Source organism: Anabrus simplex, chromosome 3, assembly GCF_040414725.1.
Source record: "Anabrus simplex isolate iqAnaSimp1 chromosome 3, ASM4041472v1, whole genome shotgun sequence".
In the NCBI taxonomy this organism is placed as follows: Eukaryota; Metazoa; Arthropoda; class Insecta; order Orthoptera; family Tettigoniidae; genus Anabrus; species Anabrus simplex.
In genome coordinates this window covers 332977868-332998614 of record NC_090267.1, presented here as the reverse complement: position 1 = coordinate 332998614, position 20747 = coordinate 332977868, and the positions used below count along the sequence as shown (strand labels likewise).

Genomic DNA, 20747 nt, shown 5'->3' with positions numbered 1-20747 from the left:
CGTACTGCAGTCTGCGGGCAGACTGTTGATGCGTGCGCCTTGTGTAACAGGGTCTGCGCTTGGTCGACAAGAAACATTATCACAGTAGTTGCTCGAAGTGGCAACACAACACGTACACGTTGTTCTCCGACTGTGATAAACTGTAATTAACAAACCTAATGTAATGAACCGTATGTCTTGGCTTACTATGCCCTTTATCATCGCCTTAGTCACTTCCTTGCCTTTTGCCGTAAAGGAAAGGCTCTCCCTGTAGGGTTATATATTGGCTGGAAGATCTCGTGCGACTACCTTATTGGCAGTAATGATCGGTTGTCTGAACTCGGTGCCCATCTAGCTTGATTTAAATCATTTAAAGGGAAAGAAATCACATAGGCAAGATCTGGTGAACATGGAGAGTATGGCACAATTGTGACCTATTGCCTTGCCAATTTCTCTTGTACAAGCACAGCGTAGTGTAGAGAGGCGTTGTCATGTACAACAACAGCTAATTCTTTCTCCGTCAAAGCTCAGGGACGCTGTCAACGAACTGCATTACATTGGTCTATTTTTGGACAGGACTTGATGTTTGCCCAAAGTCTTCCTAACGAAATCGTAGATGGGTATTATAATGCAGGCTTGTTGACAATAACATCTTTAAAAAACGTGTTGGAGCATTAGGAAGTAAATTTTGAGTGTAGTACGTCATTAGGGTCGAGCGCCCAATGAAACAACTTCTAGGAGTGAAGAAATGCACATACTATATAAGCAAAGAAGAGAGCTCGAGAGGAAAATTCTTCATTTTTGCAATTATGCACAGAACGACGGTACAACTGCGAAACAGTACTACTTCATTACGAAAATGACAAACCACTTATCGTTGAAATGGAGTATGTATCAGGAGTTTTGTACAAGTTAAGGAAAAGAAACCTAAGAACCACGAACAAATTGTTCTCGGTGACGAAACAGGACCTATTTGCTTCTGATTGACAGAGGGGACTCGACGTAGTTTTTATTGATGGGAAATTCAAAAGCATCAGCACTCAGTATTCTCGCGGTGACACTCTTAAGCATCCAAGAAGTAGACCCATTTGTTTTGTCTGAGACTTGATTAGGCAAAGAAGGTAAATCCCATGTTAAATCTGGAGGAGTTTGCAAATCTCTACCAAAAAATCATTTTGCCGGGGAAAAAGAGGTGGAGTTATTTACGGTAGAATTAAGTGCTAGCGCAAAAACAGGTAATTCAGAATCCCAATGGCGTTGATCTTCAGAATGGAAGATGGACAACAAGACCTTCAAATTTCTATGATATCGTTCAACGAGGTTGGCTTGGGGGTGGTAGGGTGAAGTAAAGACCTTTTTAATACCTTTGGCAAAGCAAAAGTTATAAAAATATCGTGAAGTAAAAAAAGTAGCTTGTATCTTTTTACATCTCAACATTTCGTATTGCAATTAGGCTTACATGGTAATGAGTAAGACAATATAATATTTTGCCCATTAGATCATTTTTGTCTTCCCTTTACGCATTCAACAACTCTGTCTCCTTGCACGGGGAAACTGACTTAAGATTTCACCAAACACGTGTTTCGCGAAACCGTTTGTGATTTCATTTGCTAGAAGTGAAACGAACTGCTAGTTGTAAAACTTGCAAATTAACCTTCGAATAAACTAGAAACCTAATGCAGTATTAGCCATGGGCGTCCATATGCCAGTTTGTACGGGGGGGGGGGGGTGTAGACCTGGGTGGTATGTAGTATTTTTAATATTTTGGAAGATGAATGACGACTTGTATTCCGCGGTAGAATAACAACCACGGTATCCCCTGCCTGTTGGTGGGGAGCGGTACTATCACTTCTACATAATGTACCTCAACAGCTCTGCCATCAGCTGTCATAGATGGCCTAGACATCACTGAAGAGGCGTACTAGGGAAATGAGGAGTGAGGTAGTTTCCCGTTGCTTTCCTCACCGAGCCAGAGTTGCTATTACATATCAGTCTGACAAGCCCACTGAAATGCATACACCAACCGACCCTATGAGCGATATTTTCACACCATTCATAGCAGGGACTGGCTGCATAAGGATTGGCATTACTAGCATCGCTCATACCTTAGTCACTTTCATATTGTCAAAGCCAAGGATAAGACAGAGACAGATCTATGAAAGTAACAAAATTGCTCTAGCCTATACCAGAAGACATAGTGCACTGTAAACACTAGGTCCTGCCAGCAAAGGCGGTTCTACGTAATAGCGACTTCTAAATAATTTATTTGCTTGAAAGAAAAACACCTGACTACATTAGAATTTTTCCTTTCACTGAGAGCTAGTGGGGAGGGGGGCGCACCCCCCTCCCCCCTCCTTGCCCCCGGGCGTGGACGCCCTTGGTATTAGCGCATTATTTTATTAATAGAACTTCCCCCATGAGAAGGCTATAAGGACAAAGTATTTCAACTACACGGTATTTTGTCTTCTAAGTTTGCTAGTATGCCAGATAGAAATACCCATCAAAAGGCTCAGGAATAAGTTTAACAGTAATTCTAGAGGAAGATAGACGGGCGACTGCCCTAAATGCAGATCAGTATTGATTGATAGATTTCGGTGGCAGGACATTTCGTGTTAGAGTTGATAATGGTGGGGTTGATAAAATAATAATAATAATAATAATAATAATAATAATAATAATAATAATAATACCATATAGTGTTAATGTATTTCGAGCTGAACTCCATCGTATTTTAATTTTACGTATAATCCTCAGTGAACTGCCATAAAATTGGCTCGTCTCATGAAAGAACAACAGATACAAATTATTTAACTGTTTTCACTGAGGTAGATAATAACAGAGTTACGACACATTTGGAGCGTTTTTAAAACTGCTCCACTGGATATTAACGACCCGCCCAAACAATTGGCGTATTAACTAACCGCAAGCAGCGCGCCAAGATGGAGCTGATAAGCGGCGAGCCATTGGCGGTCTGATTTATAACGCGGCATGTGGTGTGCTGTACACAAGGTGCGAGACATTGTCCATGGTGCATTGAACAGTATTGCAAAGTATGCTGAAATTTTGACTAGCTTGAAGTACTGTATGGAAATTGGCAATGCTTCCATAGTAAAAACTTCCGCAAACACGGGTAAAACTGCACAGAGAAGACAGAGGACCTTTGAAAGTGTTAAATTTATTGTTGTATTTACGTCATATTGCAGTTTGTTAGATGCATGTATGTAATTTATTAATACATGACTAAACGTTTATTCATATACATACATTTACGATTTATTTCATTGTTGATACCACCTCATTTAATTTCAATACATTTATCATTCCTCCGAAGAACTGTTGACACTGTTGTGTTTCAAATTTTTGTCCATATCCATTATTTGACTGATATTTCTAACAAAGCAACCTCGTGTTCACTTTACTCCACAAGCTATAAAAAAGCAGCCTTAGTCTCCGACGTGAATCAGTCGAATGGGACGAGCGCGAGCTGGACTCAGACTATACCTCATGTAGCTGTTTGCTATTACGTATCATATCTGGCCCAGCTGCCCAATCCAAGAACCGTCAAATTTTAGGCAACGAACTCGCACCACAGAAGAAAACCAAAGTGAAGTCTGCCCTCTTTAAAAGAAAGAAATCCGTTAGTATTAGTAAGTTGTGGATATAAGGCATATTTCTTTCAAGGTTCAAAATATGGTGAAATAGGAGTGATTGCCGTCTCACATAGAAACTGCCCGAGATGTGGCGCATTTAGAATGAATACGGTGCTGTCCCGTAAAATTCAGGACGTTGGAAACCCTGGCGCAAACTTCAAGGAGTGTCCTTAAAGTACCTCATGTAGCTGTTTGCTATTATGCATCATATCTGGCCAAGCTACAAAATGTGGCAGGAACTTTGCATAGTCCATCGTTCATTGCGTTCACTTCTGAGATTTATTTCGATATAATGAAAGTTTAATTATTGTATCATAGCCATATTAGTTATTTGGTTTGATTTCGTAGTGCTTTTATACTTAATAACTTCGTAGTTTCTTTAACCAAAAGCTGCTTATATTCCAAAGATTGATCCAGGTGTCTTCAAGCTTAACTGACGAATAATTCAATATATTTAATCGCTTATGCCATTTTCGCATTGCACACATGTCAGTGTTTACAACCCGAAATGTTTGCTGCTCAAATTTTCTGTTTTGTATGGTTGAATTTCAGCCTCGTTGTTGCTTTGTATTAACCAGTAAAGGGGGATCTGTTTGAAGAGACATAAGATAAAAAGAAACTACAACATGATAACTCGTGTTATTTATTGTTCAAATATGTTTGAGTATCATATTCTAAACCTCCTCCCCTGCGAACCATGTGACCTTGGCGCGGTGGGGAGGCTTGCGTGTTCCAATGAAGCAGATAGTCGAGCCGCAGGTCCAACCATATCGGATGGGTATCTGTCGAGAGACCAGACTAACAAATGGTTCATCGAAAGGGGGGTAGCAGCTTTTCGGAAGTTGCAAGGGCGGCAGTCTAGATGATTGACTGATATGGCCTTGCCTTGTAATAATACTCAACATGGCCTAGCTGTGTTGATACTGGTACACGGCTGAAAGCAACGGGAAACTACAGCCGTAACTAACTCCCGAGGACATGCAGCTCTCTCTATATGAATGATGTAATGATGCCTTCCTCCCGGGTAAAATATTTCGGAGGTAAAATAGTCCCCCATTAGGATCTCCGGGTTGAGACTACACGAGATGGGGCAATCATCAGGAAGATGGATACTGGCATTCTGTGAGTTGGAGCGTGGAATGTAAGAAGTTTAAATCGTTATGGTAGGTTAGAGAATCTTAAAAGGGAGATGGATAGATTAAAGTTAGATGTAGTTGGTATAAGGAAAGTACATTGGCAGGAAGAGCAGGATTTTTGGTCTGGCGATCACATGATTATAAACACAAAGTCAAACAGGGGAAACGCAGGAGTTGTTCTAATAATAGGTAAGAAAATAGGGCAGCGGATAAGCTACTACGACCAGTATAATAAAGGATTATTGTTGTCAAGATAGACACCAAACCACTGCCCACCACAATAGTGCAGGTCTATATGACCACTAGTTCAGCAGATGATGAAGAAATCGAAAGAATATATGAAGAGAAAGAATATTTAATACAAAATTTAAAAGGTGACGAGAATTTAATTGTGATGGGATGGGGGACTGGAATGCAGTGGTAGGTGTGCCACACCTATTACCTTCATATTTTACTTTCTGATACCGCATTCTTTACGATGGCACAGATCAGTCGGTTGTGACTGGTTAATGTTCTCTAACTTGACGTGTAATTCATCCCGAATAGACAGATGGCACCTCATGTAATGAAGGATTGCCAAAGCATTTATTTCTAACTTGTCTTTGATTCGTTTGCTGTCTGATATGGGGGCAATAATGGCTTGGGTTAAAAAGATGGAGGCGCTGGGCTACGAGATGATTCTCATCTATTTCAACTGGTATTTTAAAAAGATTCATAATTTACCCAGTATGACTCTCTGTTTTGAGTCAATGTATTTGATTATTTAGAATCTATGGATTCTGTTCCTTCAAGCTTCAGGTATTTATCTTATTTTCCTTTCCTTGGCTTGCCATAGCCATGCTGGTTTAGTGTGCTGAGAGGTCCCTGTTCTGTATATTACAGTATTCTCTTATTTATTTGCTGCTGACTTTTTCAAAATGTTCTTCCTTTTCTTCATGTCTGCTTGTTATGTATTCGTTCCTACGCAGGGGCGGAAGGTAACACTGATCCATTTGATCCATGTGTGTGATTTGTTCGTGGTTTTTGATTGGAGACCTTTTATATTCTCTTCGGCTTCGACGTCTGGCTTGAGCTTATGTTCCGTAATATGGTTTAACGCTGATGTTGTACGATTCATGTTAGCCTTTATGTGCGATATGAGTATGTCATGTAGCGTGTGTGTTGTTATTTTGTTATGGTGTTGACTGGGTGAGCCTAACCTCTATTGCGGCGACCCAGATATCTGATCTGTGCTCTCATATCAAGCTCATAAGCCATCGACTGACTCTTGTCATGCGGTTACGGTTCTTACCGTAACGTGTGTTGATACAATATTATTTATTCTACCTTGCATATTTGGTCTCTGCGCGCGCGCGCGCGTGCGTGTGTGTGTGTGCGTGCGTGTGTGTGTGTGTGTGTGTGTGTGTGTGTGTGTGTGTGTGGGTGTGTAGCCGTTGTGTGATTATCGGATCTGTGTTATTTTTCAGTGCCTTATGGATGTTGCTTTCATCATTATTATTATTATCATTTATCTAACCATTGTTCGCGGCTTGCTCAGTCAATTTATTTGCCTATTTCAGGATCTTACTCTCAATTCTACTTGTTTCATTTGTCTCATGTTTATTTGCTTCCATAACTGTGGCAATTCCTTTTAACCTCCTTGTGTTCCATATTTGGGTATTCTTTCTGCCAGCTTTGCTTCACTGGCGTTTTGATTTCTGGGGGATAAAGTCTCTTTAGAGATTGTTAGGAGCCATGTTCTTTTTTAAATAATTGATTTAAGCCTTGCCTTATCTGGGGAGCTGTAATATCTTTTTTCTTGTGTGAAAGCTACTACTTTCGCCTCTTATTGACGTCTTGCCCTTGGGAAAGAAATGCTTTGCATCAAATTTTAATTGCCATTGTCTGGAAATAATTGAATATAACTGTGTCACTTTTAATGATACCTCTGTTGCGACAGTGTAAAATTTCATGTGATTGAGTTTGAGTCAAACGACTCGATAGTGATTAAGATACCCTTACGGACTATGTATGTGAGTATCAGTCTCCCTGTATCTCCCCATTTTGCTTGTTTTGTGCCCACATTTTAATTATTTTGCTAAGCTTATGTTAATAAACCGTATTCATTTTTAATTGATCTCTGCTTTGAGTACATGCCTTTTTTAATACTTTATTTCTCTAGTCTAAGAGGGTCGATTCAGCTCCTGGCAGTTTCTAGCCAGTTTCGACCGGTCCACAGTAATAGGTAGGTAGGTGGGTGGTGTACAGGCCAAGGAAGAGAAGGTAATGCAGTAAGAGAATTCGGATTGGGACAAAGGAACGAAAGATGAAGTCTGCTGGTTGAATTCTGCACCAATCACAGTTTAGTCCTTGCTGATACTTGGTTCAAATACCATAAACAACGGCTGCACACATTGACGAGACCTGGAGACACTGGAAGGTATCAAATAGATTTCGTTATGATTGTGCAGAGATTCAGAAACCAGGTGTTGGATTGCAAAACTTTCCCAGGAGCAGATGTGGACTCTGACCACAACTTGGAACCCTTGGGCATTTTACTTCTTGAGCCCAAAACGAATGACATCATCGGACGGCAGATTGGCGTAGAATCAATCAGTGAGTAGTTACGCGAATGCCGGCTTCGCTGGTATGGACACAACATAACAGCACCGTCCATAGTGTCGCAAGCACTGCCTACCATTGCGATGTGCAAGGAATCCTTGTGGGCGTCCAAAACTACGATGGCAAGACACCATCAACATGGATATGAGGGAAGTACAACTGTGGTCGCAAGATGCAACGAACAGAACCAAATGAGGTACAGAGGTCCAAAAAGTGGGCCTCGCACCGACGGGACATCATGAAAAGAAGAAGAAAAGGGAATAGAGGTGTTGTGTAGAGGCAGTTTTGTGGTATTGGTTAAAATTTGGTGACTAGTTTATAAGTATATTGGCTGTGCATTATTATGAGGCGATCTGCAGGATTACAGTGTTTGAAGGGATGCAAGCGATAAATTTGGAGACTTGATCGTTTGTTGGCATTTGTACCTTTTCGGGTTGTACGTTTGCAGACTTGTTTCCTGTTGCAGTGTAGGTGATGGTCGTTTGTTGTCATCACATTGCCAACTACCACAGAAACACAGAATTGTGAATACATTCCTCTACATTGGTTTGGTGTCAGGACGTAAAACTGGAGGTAATCCACATTAGTTCCGACCTCAGAAAATTGGGGTAATGACCGGGAAGACCACTTATAACATATCAAAGTTTGGCGGCTGATCATTACGCTGTTTTGTCCTTGGAAACAATCACCTTCAACAGCATTTAACATTTTGATCTAAATAGCTTCTGCTCATTTTTGAATTTGCTATGTTTTCCTCAATTATTAGGTGAAAATATAACGTGACGATACTTGAATTTGCCATAAAAAATATCTAATTTTGAACGGTGTAGAATGTAAGATAATCTTAGGTGTAATTATAACAGAGCCCACGCTATCTGTCCCGCATGGCGCTCGCTGTTCACTTATCTCGCGGTCCCGTTCCGTCCCGTCTTTGTTTCAGCCTGCCTGTGCTCCCGCCCGCTCGGCAATGGATCAATGACGTCGCCTCGCCCCCTCCTCCTCCCTCTGCCCACCCACTCGGGGTTTTATTAGGAAATTCCAGGCGGGGTGGAATGCGCGTTTTACTGGCGGTCCGCGCGCTTGCAATGTGCCGGGAATTGATTCCTAATGGCGCCTCTTATTGCTCGGTAATCTTTATGTGCGTATCACCCATCCAGAAAACATCTCTCACTCTCATTCAACTACAAGGTTAGCGACCTTTGGCTGTTGGAGAATAAGAAGACTTTTTATTTCGTTGGATTGACTACGTATGCTAAAATGGAAAACCCGACGAGATATTTATTCCATAATGATCTGTTTCTTCTCGTTGACCGGGTGAGTTGGCCGTGCGGTTAGGGCCGCGCAGCTGTGAGCTTCCATTCGGGAGATAGTGGGTTCGAACCCCACTGTAGACAGCCCTGAAAATGGTTTTCCGCGGTTTCCCATTTTCACACCAAGCAAATGCTGGAGCTGTACCTTAAGGTTACGGCCGCTTCCTTCCCACTCCTAGGCCTTTCCTGTCCCATCATCGCCTTATCTGTGTCGGTGCGACGTAAAGTAAATTGTAAAAAAAAGTTAAAATTGTAAAAAAAAAAAGTCTTCTCATTGGGGTTATCGATTAAATACACTACATCTTTGTGGAGAATTGTGTTATCAGATGCCCTTTGCAGTTAGTCATCCGAAGGGAGAGTCACCTACGCAGTCCGGCCCCATGCCTAAACGGTTAGCGTGCTGGCCTTTGGTCACAGGGTTCGCGAGTTCGATTCCCGACAGGGTCGGGAATTTTAACGATAATTGGTAAATTTCGCTGACACGGGGGCTGGATGTATATGTCTTCATCATTTCATCCTCATCACAATGCGCAGGTCGCCTACGGGGATCAAATCAAAAGACCTGCACCTGGCGAGCCGAACTTGTCCTCGGACACTCCTGGCACTAAAAGCCATACGCCATTTCATTTCATTTCATCTGCGCAGTCATCACCCTCGACTAGTCAGAAACACCATTTAAAAGAGTGTCATAGTTTAAGTACCTACGATTCTGTGTAAAAGAAGAATTAGCATCCGGATGTGAAAATCGAAACCAGAAATGGCATTGCAAAAAGTGTGCTTCTGTAATTAAAACTTATGTCCAACTGTGACGGCTGGTTCAAACTCTCATTTGCGTTTGCTGAAATGCTGTATGTTACCAATTACAAAAAAATTAAAGGGGGTTTATAGACAGGGAATTGCAGTGCAAGAAGGTGAAATCAAAACTCTGAGATTTGCCGATGATATTGTTATGTCATCTGAAGGGGTGTGATTAGCTCGCTGTTTAAGGTGCCGCCTTCCCGCCCGGAAGGCTTAGGTGGAAGGAATCCATGCTGGGTCGAGATTACATCTCAAGAATCACGTGGTGTCAGGAAGGGCATCCGCTCTTAAACCCCCGGCCAAAAATAGCATGAGCTTGGGTGGCTCCAGCTACCCCAGAATTAACTGGGAAAAGCTGACGAAAGTTTATTGTTATTTCATCCGAGTGCAGAAAATCTGGAAAAATTGCTGAATTGTATGGATGCAGTCGGTACAAGATGAAAATAAATAAATAAATAAATACATCCAAAAACGGAAATGATGGAATGGATTCGAACGAAGTCAGGTGATGCAGGAAATACAGGGTCTTTATGCTTGGCAAGGACTTTCTCGCTCGACCTTGGCCGCCAGTGACGGTTGCTGCCGGCTACCATGCGTGCGTATGTACGGCAGAATACGGTGCTCAAAATCATTATCATGCATTTATCATGCAATTTACTCACCTTTTTAATAGTTTATGCTGAAAATGTTCCCCATGCGCTGCCAAACAAAATCGACATCTCCTAATGAAGTTTTCGGTTACTCTACCAAGTTCTTCAGCACTGATGGATGCAATTGCAGCTCTTATATTGTATTTTAGTGTGTGAGGATTGTTGCCATCAACTACATTTTTTAACATTCCCCACAAATAAAAATCACTTGCCGTTGAATCTAGGCTACGAGGGGGCCACAGATTTTTACTTACGATTCTCGTACCAAACACGCTTCAGTAAGCAGATAACGACCTTTACGTCTATTTTTATTGTTTACTGAACCTGTACGTTTGAATCTTTTGGCCAGTTGTTTTATTGTCCGATTGATAGGAATGGGTCTCCCTGGAAATTTCGCTCGAAAATTTTGTCTTGTCCTAGCGCACGATTTTCTGCACTTCATGTAAATATTGTGCAGAGATACACGTTCACGTAACGAATATTTCACATACATTACAGCACTATACACAATCACAATAAAACACTATACAACACGACATACAGTACGCAGTAGCTTCATTGAACACCCTGCTATCTCGGAGCTCAGCTCTCAGCAACTGCAGAAGTGCCGGAAACCGCGCGCACCAGCGGCCGGTAGCGGCCTGTCATTGACGGCCAAGGTCGAGCGAGAAAGTCCTTGCCAAGCATAAATAAAGACCCTGTATTAGATTAGGAAATGAAGTCTTAAAGGAAGTAGTATAACAACTACGACAGACATAAGGAAGACATCAAACAAAGACTAGCAGAAACAAGGTGGTGTCCTTTTGAAAATTGATATAGGGAGATGTTTTTTGAAGACTGGAGTGTGGCACTGTTTGGAAGTGAAACATAACTAGCTCTGAAAGATATACGTTGCTATTTGCTTTACGTCGCACCGACGCAGATATGTCTTATGGCGACGATGGCATAGGAAAGGCCTAGGAAGTGGAAGGAAGCGGCCGTGGCCTTAATTAAGGTACAGCACCGGCATTTGCCTGGTGTGAAAATGGGAAACCACGGGAAATCATCTTCAGGGCTGCCGACAGTGGGGCTCGAACCCACTATCTCCCGATTACTGGATACTGGCCGCACTTAAGCGACTGCAGCTATCGAGCTCGGTTCTGAAAGAGAATATCAACTTTCGAAATGTGGTGTTAGAGAGAAAAAGATTGCTGAAGGTGAGATAGGTAGATCGAATCACGAAGGAAGAGATACTGAGAAGAGAACGATTTGACGAAAGTTGACCAGAAGAGGAGACACAATGATAGGACACATCTTAAGACACCCAGGATTGTTCAGTTACGATTGTGTTTTTTTTAGGCAAGTGTATATGGTACGAACGGTATGGTAGATCAAGTGACGAATATGACAAACAGACTAGAGTAGATGTAGGATGCAGTAATTACGTAGACAAGAAATAGCACAAAATAGGGTAGCATGGACAGCTGCAGCCGGTGCAGTTTTATGTTGTGGAATGGACACTAAAATCTTCAACAATGAATAGACTGTCGATCTTGGAAACTTGGATGTTTCGTGGAACGTTCAACTACGAAGAGGTACTCCGTTGTGCCAGGAAGCCTTGTGAAGTCTTAACTGACGCAAGAACGTCCACAATATGACAACTCTGGTATGGGAAACATAACATAGGAATAGTGGAATTAGTTGTCAGGTACACTAATTTCATTCTCTCTCTCTCTCTCTCTTGTGGTGTGTGTGGTTTTTTTTTTTTTTACGTCGCACCGACACAGATAGGTCTTGTGGCGACGATGGGACAGAGAAGGGCTAGGAGTGGGAAGGAAGCGGCCGTGGCCTTAATTAAGGTACAGCCCCAGCATTTGCCTGGTGTGAAAATGGGAAACCACGGAAAACCATTTTCAGGGCTGCCGACAGTGGGGTTCGAACCTACTATCTCCCGAATACTGGATACTGGCGCACTTAAGCGACTGCAGCTATCAAGCTCGGTCTCTTGTGGTTTAACGTCGCATTACTACATCGAAGGTTCGGAGACGCAAGGATGTGAAAGATCGAGGATTGGGAAGGTAGCGGCCTTGGTCGTAAGGTACGGCACCAGCATTTGCCTTGTGAACGTGGGAAACCACGGAAAACCGTCTTCAGGGCTGCCGACGGTGGGATCTGAATCCACCATTTCCCGAATGCATGCTCACTGCTACGCGACCCTAACCGCACTGCCAACTCGCCCGGTGGTAGATTTACATTGTATGATGTATTTCTGCTCATTGTTCAGGGAAGAGTGGTTGTCAGACTGCTTGGATGACTGGTCAGCGTTGAGGCCTTCGGTTCAGAGGTTCCCGGGTTCGATTCCCGGCCAGGCCGGGGATTTTAATCGCGTGTGATTAATTCGTCTGGGTCTGGGATTGGTTGTTTGTGTTTGTCCCAACACTTTCATCATATTCAGACAACACACTACCAACCACCACAGAAACATGCAATAATGATTACATCCCTTCGGATAGTGTGGGCGTGAGGAAGGGCATCCTGCTGTAAATCAGGACCAAATTCACATGTGCGACACGGTTCGCACCCACGACTCCACAAGATGTGGGGAAGAAAGCGGTAGAAGCAGAAGAAGAAAGTCCAGGGAAGAGGGATGGGGTTGTAAGTATATGCAGGTTGATTCGCCAACTCTTAAAAGTCTCTGTAATTACTGAAATACCCGAAACTCGGTGTTTTATTCAGATTATTATTATTATTATTATTATTATTATTATTATTTATTGAAATATGTTGTTGGTGGAATTAGCGAACTACATTACGTTCATGTCGCTGGAATTTTATGTTTGAACTTTGTACTATTTTCAGAGCAACGTGAAATTTGGAGAGCTCAGCTGTTCGTGCGATTGGAGTAACGACCATACGAATTTGGATTATTCATTGAAGATTTCTCAAATAATATTCCTAGATATGTCTACCGCTGTTTTCAAATTTTGGTATCGCTATAAGATTTTAATTCGTTGATGATATCACTGTGGAGCGTGAGTTTGTAAGGCCAAAAGGAAGTACTCTCACGAACTTCCCGTTTACTTTGATGAGCGAAATATTGACGGACAGAGAGATAACTTGTCATTAGTTTATGCAGTTTTTACGAAATAAATGTGAACCCTGGATTGGTAATGTGTATTGGTTTTTGTGTGTCCACAGAAGAAAACGTCGCAACTTCAGTAAGCAGGCGTCTGAAATCCTGAACGAGTACTTCTACTCCCACTTGAGCAACCCATACCCGTCTGAGGAGGCTAAAGAGGACCTGGCCCGCAAGTGTGGCATCACTGTATCACAGGTAAGTTAAGATTACGGGCGGTATAAAGTCGTCATTTCAGGCAGGAAATGTGGCATCAGTTATCATGTGCCGAGCTCGAAAGCTGCAGTCTCTTAAGTGCGGCCAGTGTCCAGTATTCGGGAGAAAGTGGGTTCGAACCCCACTGTCGGCAGCCCTGAAGATGGTTTTCCGTGGTTTCCCATTTCCATACCAGGTAAATGCTGGGGCTGTGCCCTAATTAAAGCCACAGCCGCTTCCTTCCTATTCCAAGCCCTTTCTGTCCCATCGTCGCCATAAGACCTATCTGTATCGTTGCGACGTAAAGCAACTTGCAAACACAAACAACAAACAAAAGTTATCATATACAGGGTCTCCCATATAAACCAAGACCGTCCAAGCGGCGTTTTTACTCTGCGATACGTAAGCCGCAGTATTGGAAGCGCGCGCATAGTTCTTGACCTGCAAGCAGCGTGCACGTGTTCGACCTCGCAAACATCAGTCGCCAGTCTGTAAACATGGTGGGACAGTCATCATTGCAACACCGTATTTTCGTATGTAAAAGTTATTTTGAGTACGAGTCGGCTCTACGGGTACGGGATGCATTTGTTAAGCAATTTCCTGGTGAAGTGCCACCTTCACGAGCACAGATTCATGTAATTGTAAATAAATTTGAAACAACTGGCGCAGTGCTCAATAAAAAAAAAAACATGCGCGCACACGAACAGTTTTAACAGAGGAAAAGCTACATGACATCTTGAACGGTCACCGAATAAATTACTCACATAATTAGTACAACAAGTAGGGGTTTCGGTTTCTTCTGCACACGGAGCTACACAGTTATTACACATCAAACCGTACAAGTTTACTCGGGCCTGTTGTTTAAAACCTGGTGCTTGTGTTCTTTTCGGATGACCCTGGTTTCATCTTAATGGTCGTGTGAGCAGTCATAACTCTCGCTATTAGTGTGCAGAAAATACTAATGGCGTTTATGAAGTCCCTCGTTATGATGGGAAGATTGGTGTTTGGTGTGCTGTTAGTACAAGACGAATAATTGGACCTATTTTTTTTCGAGGCGGTATTAAATGCAGGGAGGTACCAAGATGACATTTTGGTGCCGTTCTTCCATCAGTTAACGGAAGAAGAAAATTCAGCCCCTGCTCATACAGCAGAAGAGTCCCTTCCTACAATCCCGGAAGTGTTTGCAGACAAAGTGATCAGTGCTGGTCCTCCTCGTTCTCCAGATCTAAGTGTGAGATTTTTGCTTATATCGAACAAATCCTCAAACATTGGAGGAACTGAAAGGAAACATTACGAATGAAATCAGAAATATTACAGTGGCAGAACTCATTCGCGTCAGCCAAAATGTGGTTATCAGATACATTACCGGTATAACGCAGGAAGGACGATACTTTCAGCTTTTTTTAATTTTTTTTTTTTATTTTTTTTTTTTTTTAGGGGCTTGACGTCGCACCGACACAGATAGGTCTTACGGCGACGATGGGCGATGGGATAGGAAAGGCTTAGGAGTTGGAAGGAAGCGGCCGTGGCCTTAATTAAGGTACAGCCCCAGCATTTGCCTGGTGTGAAAATGCGAAACCACGGAAAACCATTTTCAGGGCTGCCGATAGTGGGATTCGAACCTACTATCTCCCGGATGCAAGCTCACAGCCGCGCGCCTCTACGCGCACGGCCAACTCGCCCGGTCAGCATCTTTTATAAGGTAAGATATATGAAATCTTATGCACGCTTAAAGCAGGCCGGCCGCGCGCGACTTAAGTTCGGCTAAGGCAAATGTCGTAGTTCAGAGTACAAACACCGTGCGTTCGGTTTTAGTTTATATGGGAGACCCTGTATTAATCTTGTACAGTTTATTTGTGCTCTTCATTTAGGGAAGAGGGGTTGTTGGTCGGATATGAAGGGTGATTCAAACCACGCAGTATTGTTACGATTAAAACATAGTCTGTTTTATCGATAAAATTAATTTTAGATGACCCGGTTATTACACACACACACACACAATTATATGTGAGAGGGAATGTTAGCACCCTACGTATTGCTGTCTATTTATAAAGACACTGTCCTCCTCACAGTAGGTAGTCTGGCTTGGTAATATTACCTGAGACGGCGATAATCCGGATTGACAGCTCGTCTTTCTCTTCACTTCGCACGCTCAATCATTTCACTCTGCAGATGCACGGAGACAGATTGGAGCGCAGTCTCTTAGCAATCACGACGCACGACGACTGTTCCTTGATTCGACTCCAGATGAGTCGGGAAACTCGCACGGTCAACACAGTTCTGTTAACTTGCAGACAACACAACTGCTCCACACAGTGAACTACTTAACACTAACAACTAAACAGAAGCCACATAACAGCAACTGTGTTAACCAGCACTACAATGCTCCTTACTACAACGTAAGTTGAACCGGTCAAGCTGGCCGTGCGGTTGGGGGCGCGCGGCTGTGAGCTTGCCTCTGGGAGAGAGTGGGTTCGAATCACACTGTTGGCATCCCTGAAGATGGTTTTCTGTGGTTTCCCATTTTCACACCAGGCTGTACCTTGCCACGGCTGCTTCCTTCCAACTCCTAGGCCTTTCTTATCCCATCGTCGCCATGGGGCCTATCTGTGTCGGTGCGACGTAAAGCCACTAGCAAAAAAAACCCTGTAAGTTGACACTGCTCCAACTCTACTCACACCAACTGTTTTACATGCCGACTCCTTGCCTGTACATATACAGTACTCCAGTCAGTTCTCCAAGGCAGTGCATACACAGTACTCCGCCTAAATCTGAATTGTAAACAATATCTCAGACTATAAATTCTCTTCTGAAACTACCAGCAATCACATCATCTGCTATAGGACCTGATGAAATACCCATATTCATAATAAAATACATAATTGATACTATCTTCCTGTCATTACTCGTATATACAACACCTGTCTCACAGGTGGCCTCTTTAGCCTCATGAACGCATAGTACACGTGTAATTAACTGACTGTTTTAATAAATACTCACCTTTTGACCATTTACAGTCAGGTTTCAAGAAGCAACACAGTACAGCCACTGCCCTATTGAAGGTTACAGATGACAGGTGACACTACATGGCACTTCTTGATTTTAGCAGCTCCTTTGACACAATAAACATAGAAATAACGTTTGCTGATGATATTAATAATGGTATTGATTTTACATCCCACCAACTACTTTTACGGTTTTTGGACTATTGTTTGTTAAATTGAAATCACTTCACCTTTTCAGACAGATCTGGGATTCTTTCTTTTATTTCTTACCGAATGAAGACAATGTGTAGTTCTTCAGAATAGGTCATCTGAGTGGGTAACGAAATATTCAGGAGTGCCACTGGGCTCAGTACTAGGCCCACTTCTCTGAGTAACTACATTAATGACATATCGACATGGCTAAGACACTGTGAATACCACTTGTATGCTGACGATATACAGATCTAGTATTACTCCAAAATTTCTGACTTAATTTAAGCAATAGATTATATGAACTCTGGCTTCAATAATATCTGCATATATGCCTATTTTAATTAATCCATCCAAATCTAAATTGATTATTCTGGGGCAGGTGGAATAAATTAGTGCAGTAAAGAACAAAAACTTTCCTCCACTCACTTTATCTAGTAAAATTATTCCATATGAAAACTTGTTAACAAATCTTAACTGAGGACAAAACATTATCAGTGTCCGTAGAAAAAAGTGCATGCCTCCCTTGACCCGCTATAATATCATCAAAATATGCTGCCACTGAAAGTGAGAATTAGGCTTTAAAAATGCTATTATACTTCTTATATTTTCCTACTGCGACGTAGTACCAATTGATGCCACAAGAGAACAACTAAACCAGTTAAAACATACTATGAACTCTTGTATTTTATCTTCTCCTTATGCTATGAAGTTCAGTGTTTCTCCTTATTATCATCAAGTTTCCCTTCTAAAATTTGAACAATATAGGAAACCTCCATGTTGGCAGTAAAACTCTTTTGAATATTAAACAAGAATATTCCCCATCTACTTATCTTCAAAACTGAATTGCTTATCCTCCTTCCACCAGCATAACACATACTCCAGTAGAACCCTTGCTATTCCTCTCACAGCAGCATATAACAACAGCACGCTAACACGACAATACTCCGACACCGACTCTGGTGGGACACAGACTACACCAACACTGACGACAGCCAGCAACTCCATTCAACTTCATCTGCTACCGATTGTTCATGGCCAGATTCCTTCTCAATATCCTGATCAATGAGTACTAGAATCTTCGTAGCTCAACCAGAATGGGAAAATTCTCATTTCATGTTCCAGAAGGCACACAGGGAAAACAGACGAAAAGAACAATAGAGGGAAGTACTGTCACTATGCCCTCAGGCTAGGAGCTCCCAGCTGACTCACTAGTTCCTTCCAGGAAATGCCAAAGGAGCTAAACACGGAGAGCTGACACGTAACTGTTGTATGGGACAGCAAATGGATTATTTTTCAAGAGCGAACCTATGTCAGGAAATGCTAAGTTTTAACGCTGTAGGACAACAAAGTTTGACAACGTCTATCCCCATGTATGAGGCGTTGCCAAAATTTGATGCCCCACAGCTTTCAAACCTTGCATTTTCGGACATAGGTACCCGTTTGAAAAACAATCGGTTTGCCATATCACACAACATACCAAGTGGTGTTGGTGTTGTTTTTGAAATGTTCTGCATTATATCCAATGCGTCCTCGCATAAAGGAAGCAACTCATAAATTCAACAGGATTATTTCTCCGGCACTTGGATATTTGGTAACACTGAGAATTAAATTATGGAAATAGCACTGGACTACCTTTTGCCATTTTATTCAACTTCTAGTTTCAGATAGCACACCAGTTCTGAGAAATTTTCAATTATGTAAACGGTAATTCATTTTATTACCAGAACAAGTGTCAGCTGAACTGCCTGTGGATAGAGGATTGTTGAAGAAAATTGAACTGAGAATGTTGTTCTCCTTTGGGGTTTGAACTCACACAATGCAGTCCTCTCTAGAGCTCATGTAATGCTGTATATTACTGCACTAACTGAACACCTGACTGTGAGATTTGAAGGTTTATTGATCCCAGAGGATTTTTTTTTTTCCTTCAGTGTAACTAGGCTTGTTAGTTCCTTTAACAAGATTGTCCCATTGCTGTTCCAAATTTTTCCTTTCATATTTGAAACTTTTTTGACCCAGTTTCAATTTTTTGATATCTTGAATGAACATAATAATTTCTCTGTTCACAGGTGTCCAATTGGTTTGGTAACAAACGGATACGATACAAGAAGAATATAGGGAAAGCACAGGAGGAGGCTAACCTCTACGCAGCCAAGAAGGCGGCAGGTAAGTCATTCATTACATTTGTTTACATTTTAAGACGATCACAAATAGTCTAGGGGAGGTTTACTTCTGCTGTGATGGTCATGAAGGTAAAATTATTGATACCCTCGCCTTCTGGGTCTGAAATCACAGAAACAAATTATAGGGTATCGGCTGGTTTTTCGTGGTACCCAAAATACAGAGGAGACACCTACAACAGTAGTTACCGTCTCCTTTTAGGAGCCTCCTACGGGTATAGTTCCTAAGGGCTCCTGGATATGAAACGCATGTTTTGAGGCCCATTTTGTAGGTTCATGTATATGAAAGTGTTTGTCCCAAGACTACCTGACCTTGCTCACTTTTAAAAATCCATGCATAAATCTTCATTTTAGACTGTTATGCCTTTACGCTGAATCTGTTGTCGTCTGGGTCTCCCTCTACTTTTCTTCCCCTCTATGACCGAGTCCAGTATTGTCCTAGATAACCTATCTTCCTCTGTTCACCTCGTACGACTCAACAACTGAAACCGGTTTCTGCGTACAGCTTCGCCATTCAAATTAATTTCCAACTTTGCCTTAATCTCCTCAAAACCAAGTATTGTGTTGCCTTTGTTCCCACCTGTTTGTACCAGTGATCATTCTCGCTACTTTCATGTCTGTTGCTTTTAACTTATGAATAAGATATCCTGAGTCCACCCAGCTTTCACTCCCATAAAGCAAAGTTGGTCTAGAAACAAACCTGTGTAGAAAGAGTTTTGTCCAGGAGCTGACTTTCATCTTACATTATACTGTTGGTCGCAACTGTGAGCTCACTTCATTAGCTGTACTGCACCTTGATTCAATCTTGCTTACTTAAACAACCATCCTGGGAAAATACACATCCTAAATACTTGAAATTATCTAGATGTTCCAGCATTGTATTCCCAACCTGACATTCAGTTCTCTTAGGTTTCTTACCTACATATATCATATACTCCTTGCCCTTATTTTCAAGTTCCAAGATATTAGACTGCAGACTTTCAGCATAATTTTTACCATTAAGACCAAGTCATCAGCACAGGCCAAACTGTTTACTACATTTACACCTAATTGAGTTCCTCCCTGCCAGTTCATGCCTTTCAGTTGATGATCCATGTATACTATGAACAACAAAGGTGAGAGATTACAGCCTTGTCTAATCCCTAGAAGTACCTTGAGCCAAGAACTCATTTTACAAACAATTCTCACTCCAGCCCTATTGTCAGTATAAACGCCTTTGATTGCCTTTAATAATCTACCCTTAATCCCATAATACTCCAGTACAACTAACATCTTTTCCCTGTCTGTTCCTGTTGTAGCATTTTTCAGTTATCTGGCATATACTGAAAATCTGATTCTGTCAGCCCCTCTGTGGTCTGAAACCACACTGGTTTTCATCCAGCTTCCTCTCAACCACTGATTGATCACATTCTCCCTTCCTGAATGCTAGGAAAGATCTTGCCTGGTATACTGATCAATGAAATACCTCTATGATTGTTGCAATCTTTCCTGTTCCCTTGCTTACAGATGGGTGCAGTTACTGCTTTTGTCCAATCACAAAGTTCCTTTCTAACATTCCATGCTAATCTTATTACTTCATGAAGCCATTTTATTCCTGCCTTCCCACTATATTTCACCATTTCAGAACTAATTTCATGTACGGTACTGTATTCCTGCTACTTTATGACAGTGGAGTTCATTTACCATCCTTTCCACTTCCTTAAGAAGCATAATTTTGCGAACATTATTGTCCTTCTCCCCAAGAGTGCAGTTGTTTGCTATGTCACAGGAACAATTTCCTTTAACGTTGAGAAGATTTTCAAAACCCTCGAATTGTCCAGTGATTTCCTGGTATCTATTATGAGTTGATGTGATTCACCTAAAACACTATTAATTTCCTTTTTCCTTACCTTTCTAAGTTTCTTTCTTGATGCAGGAAGGGTTTTTCTGCCACTTGAGC

At 41.9% G+C, this 20747-nt stretch overlaps 1 protein-coding gene across 6 annotated transcripts in view; it reads left to right on the top strand.

Annotated features, from left to right (window-relative positions):
• Nucleotides 1-20747, top strand: part of exd (extradenticle) — a 706865-nt gene that overhangs the window by 605117 nt on the left and 81001 nt on the right. For all 6 annotated transcript variants that reach the window (XM_067143186.2, XM_067143187.2, XM_067143189.2 and 3 more), the window contains exons 5-6: nt 13302-13437; nt 18698-18794. In XM_067143186.2, coding sequence (XP_066999287.1) covers nt 13302-13437; nt 18698-18794 — 233 coding nt within the window. The remainder of the gene's footprint in view (nt 1-13301; nt 13438-18697; nt 18795-20747) is intronic.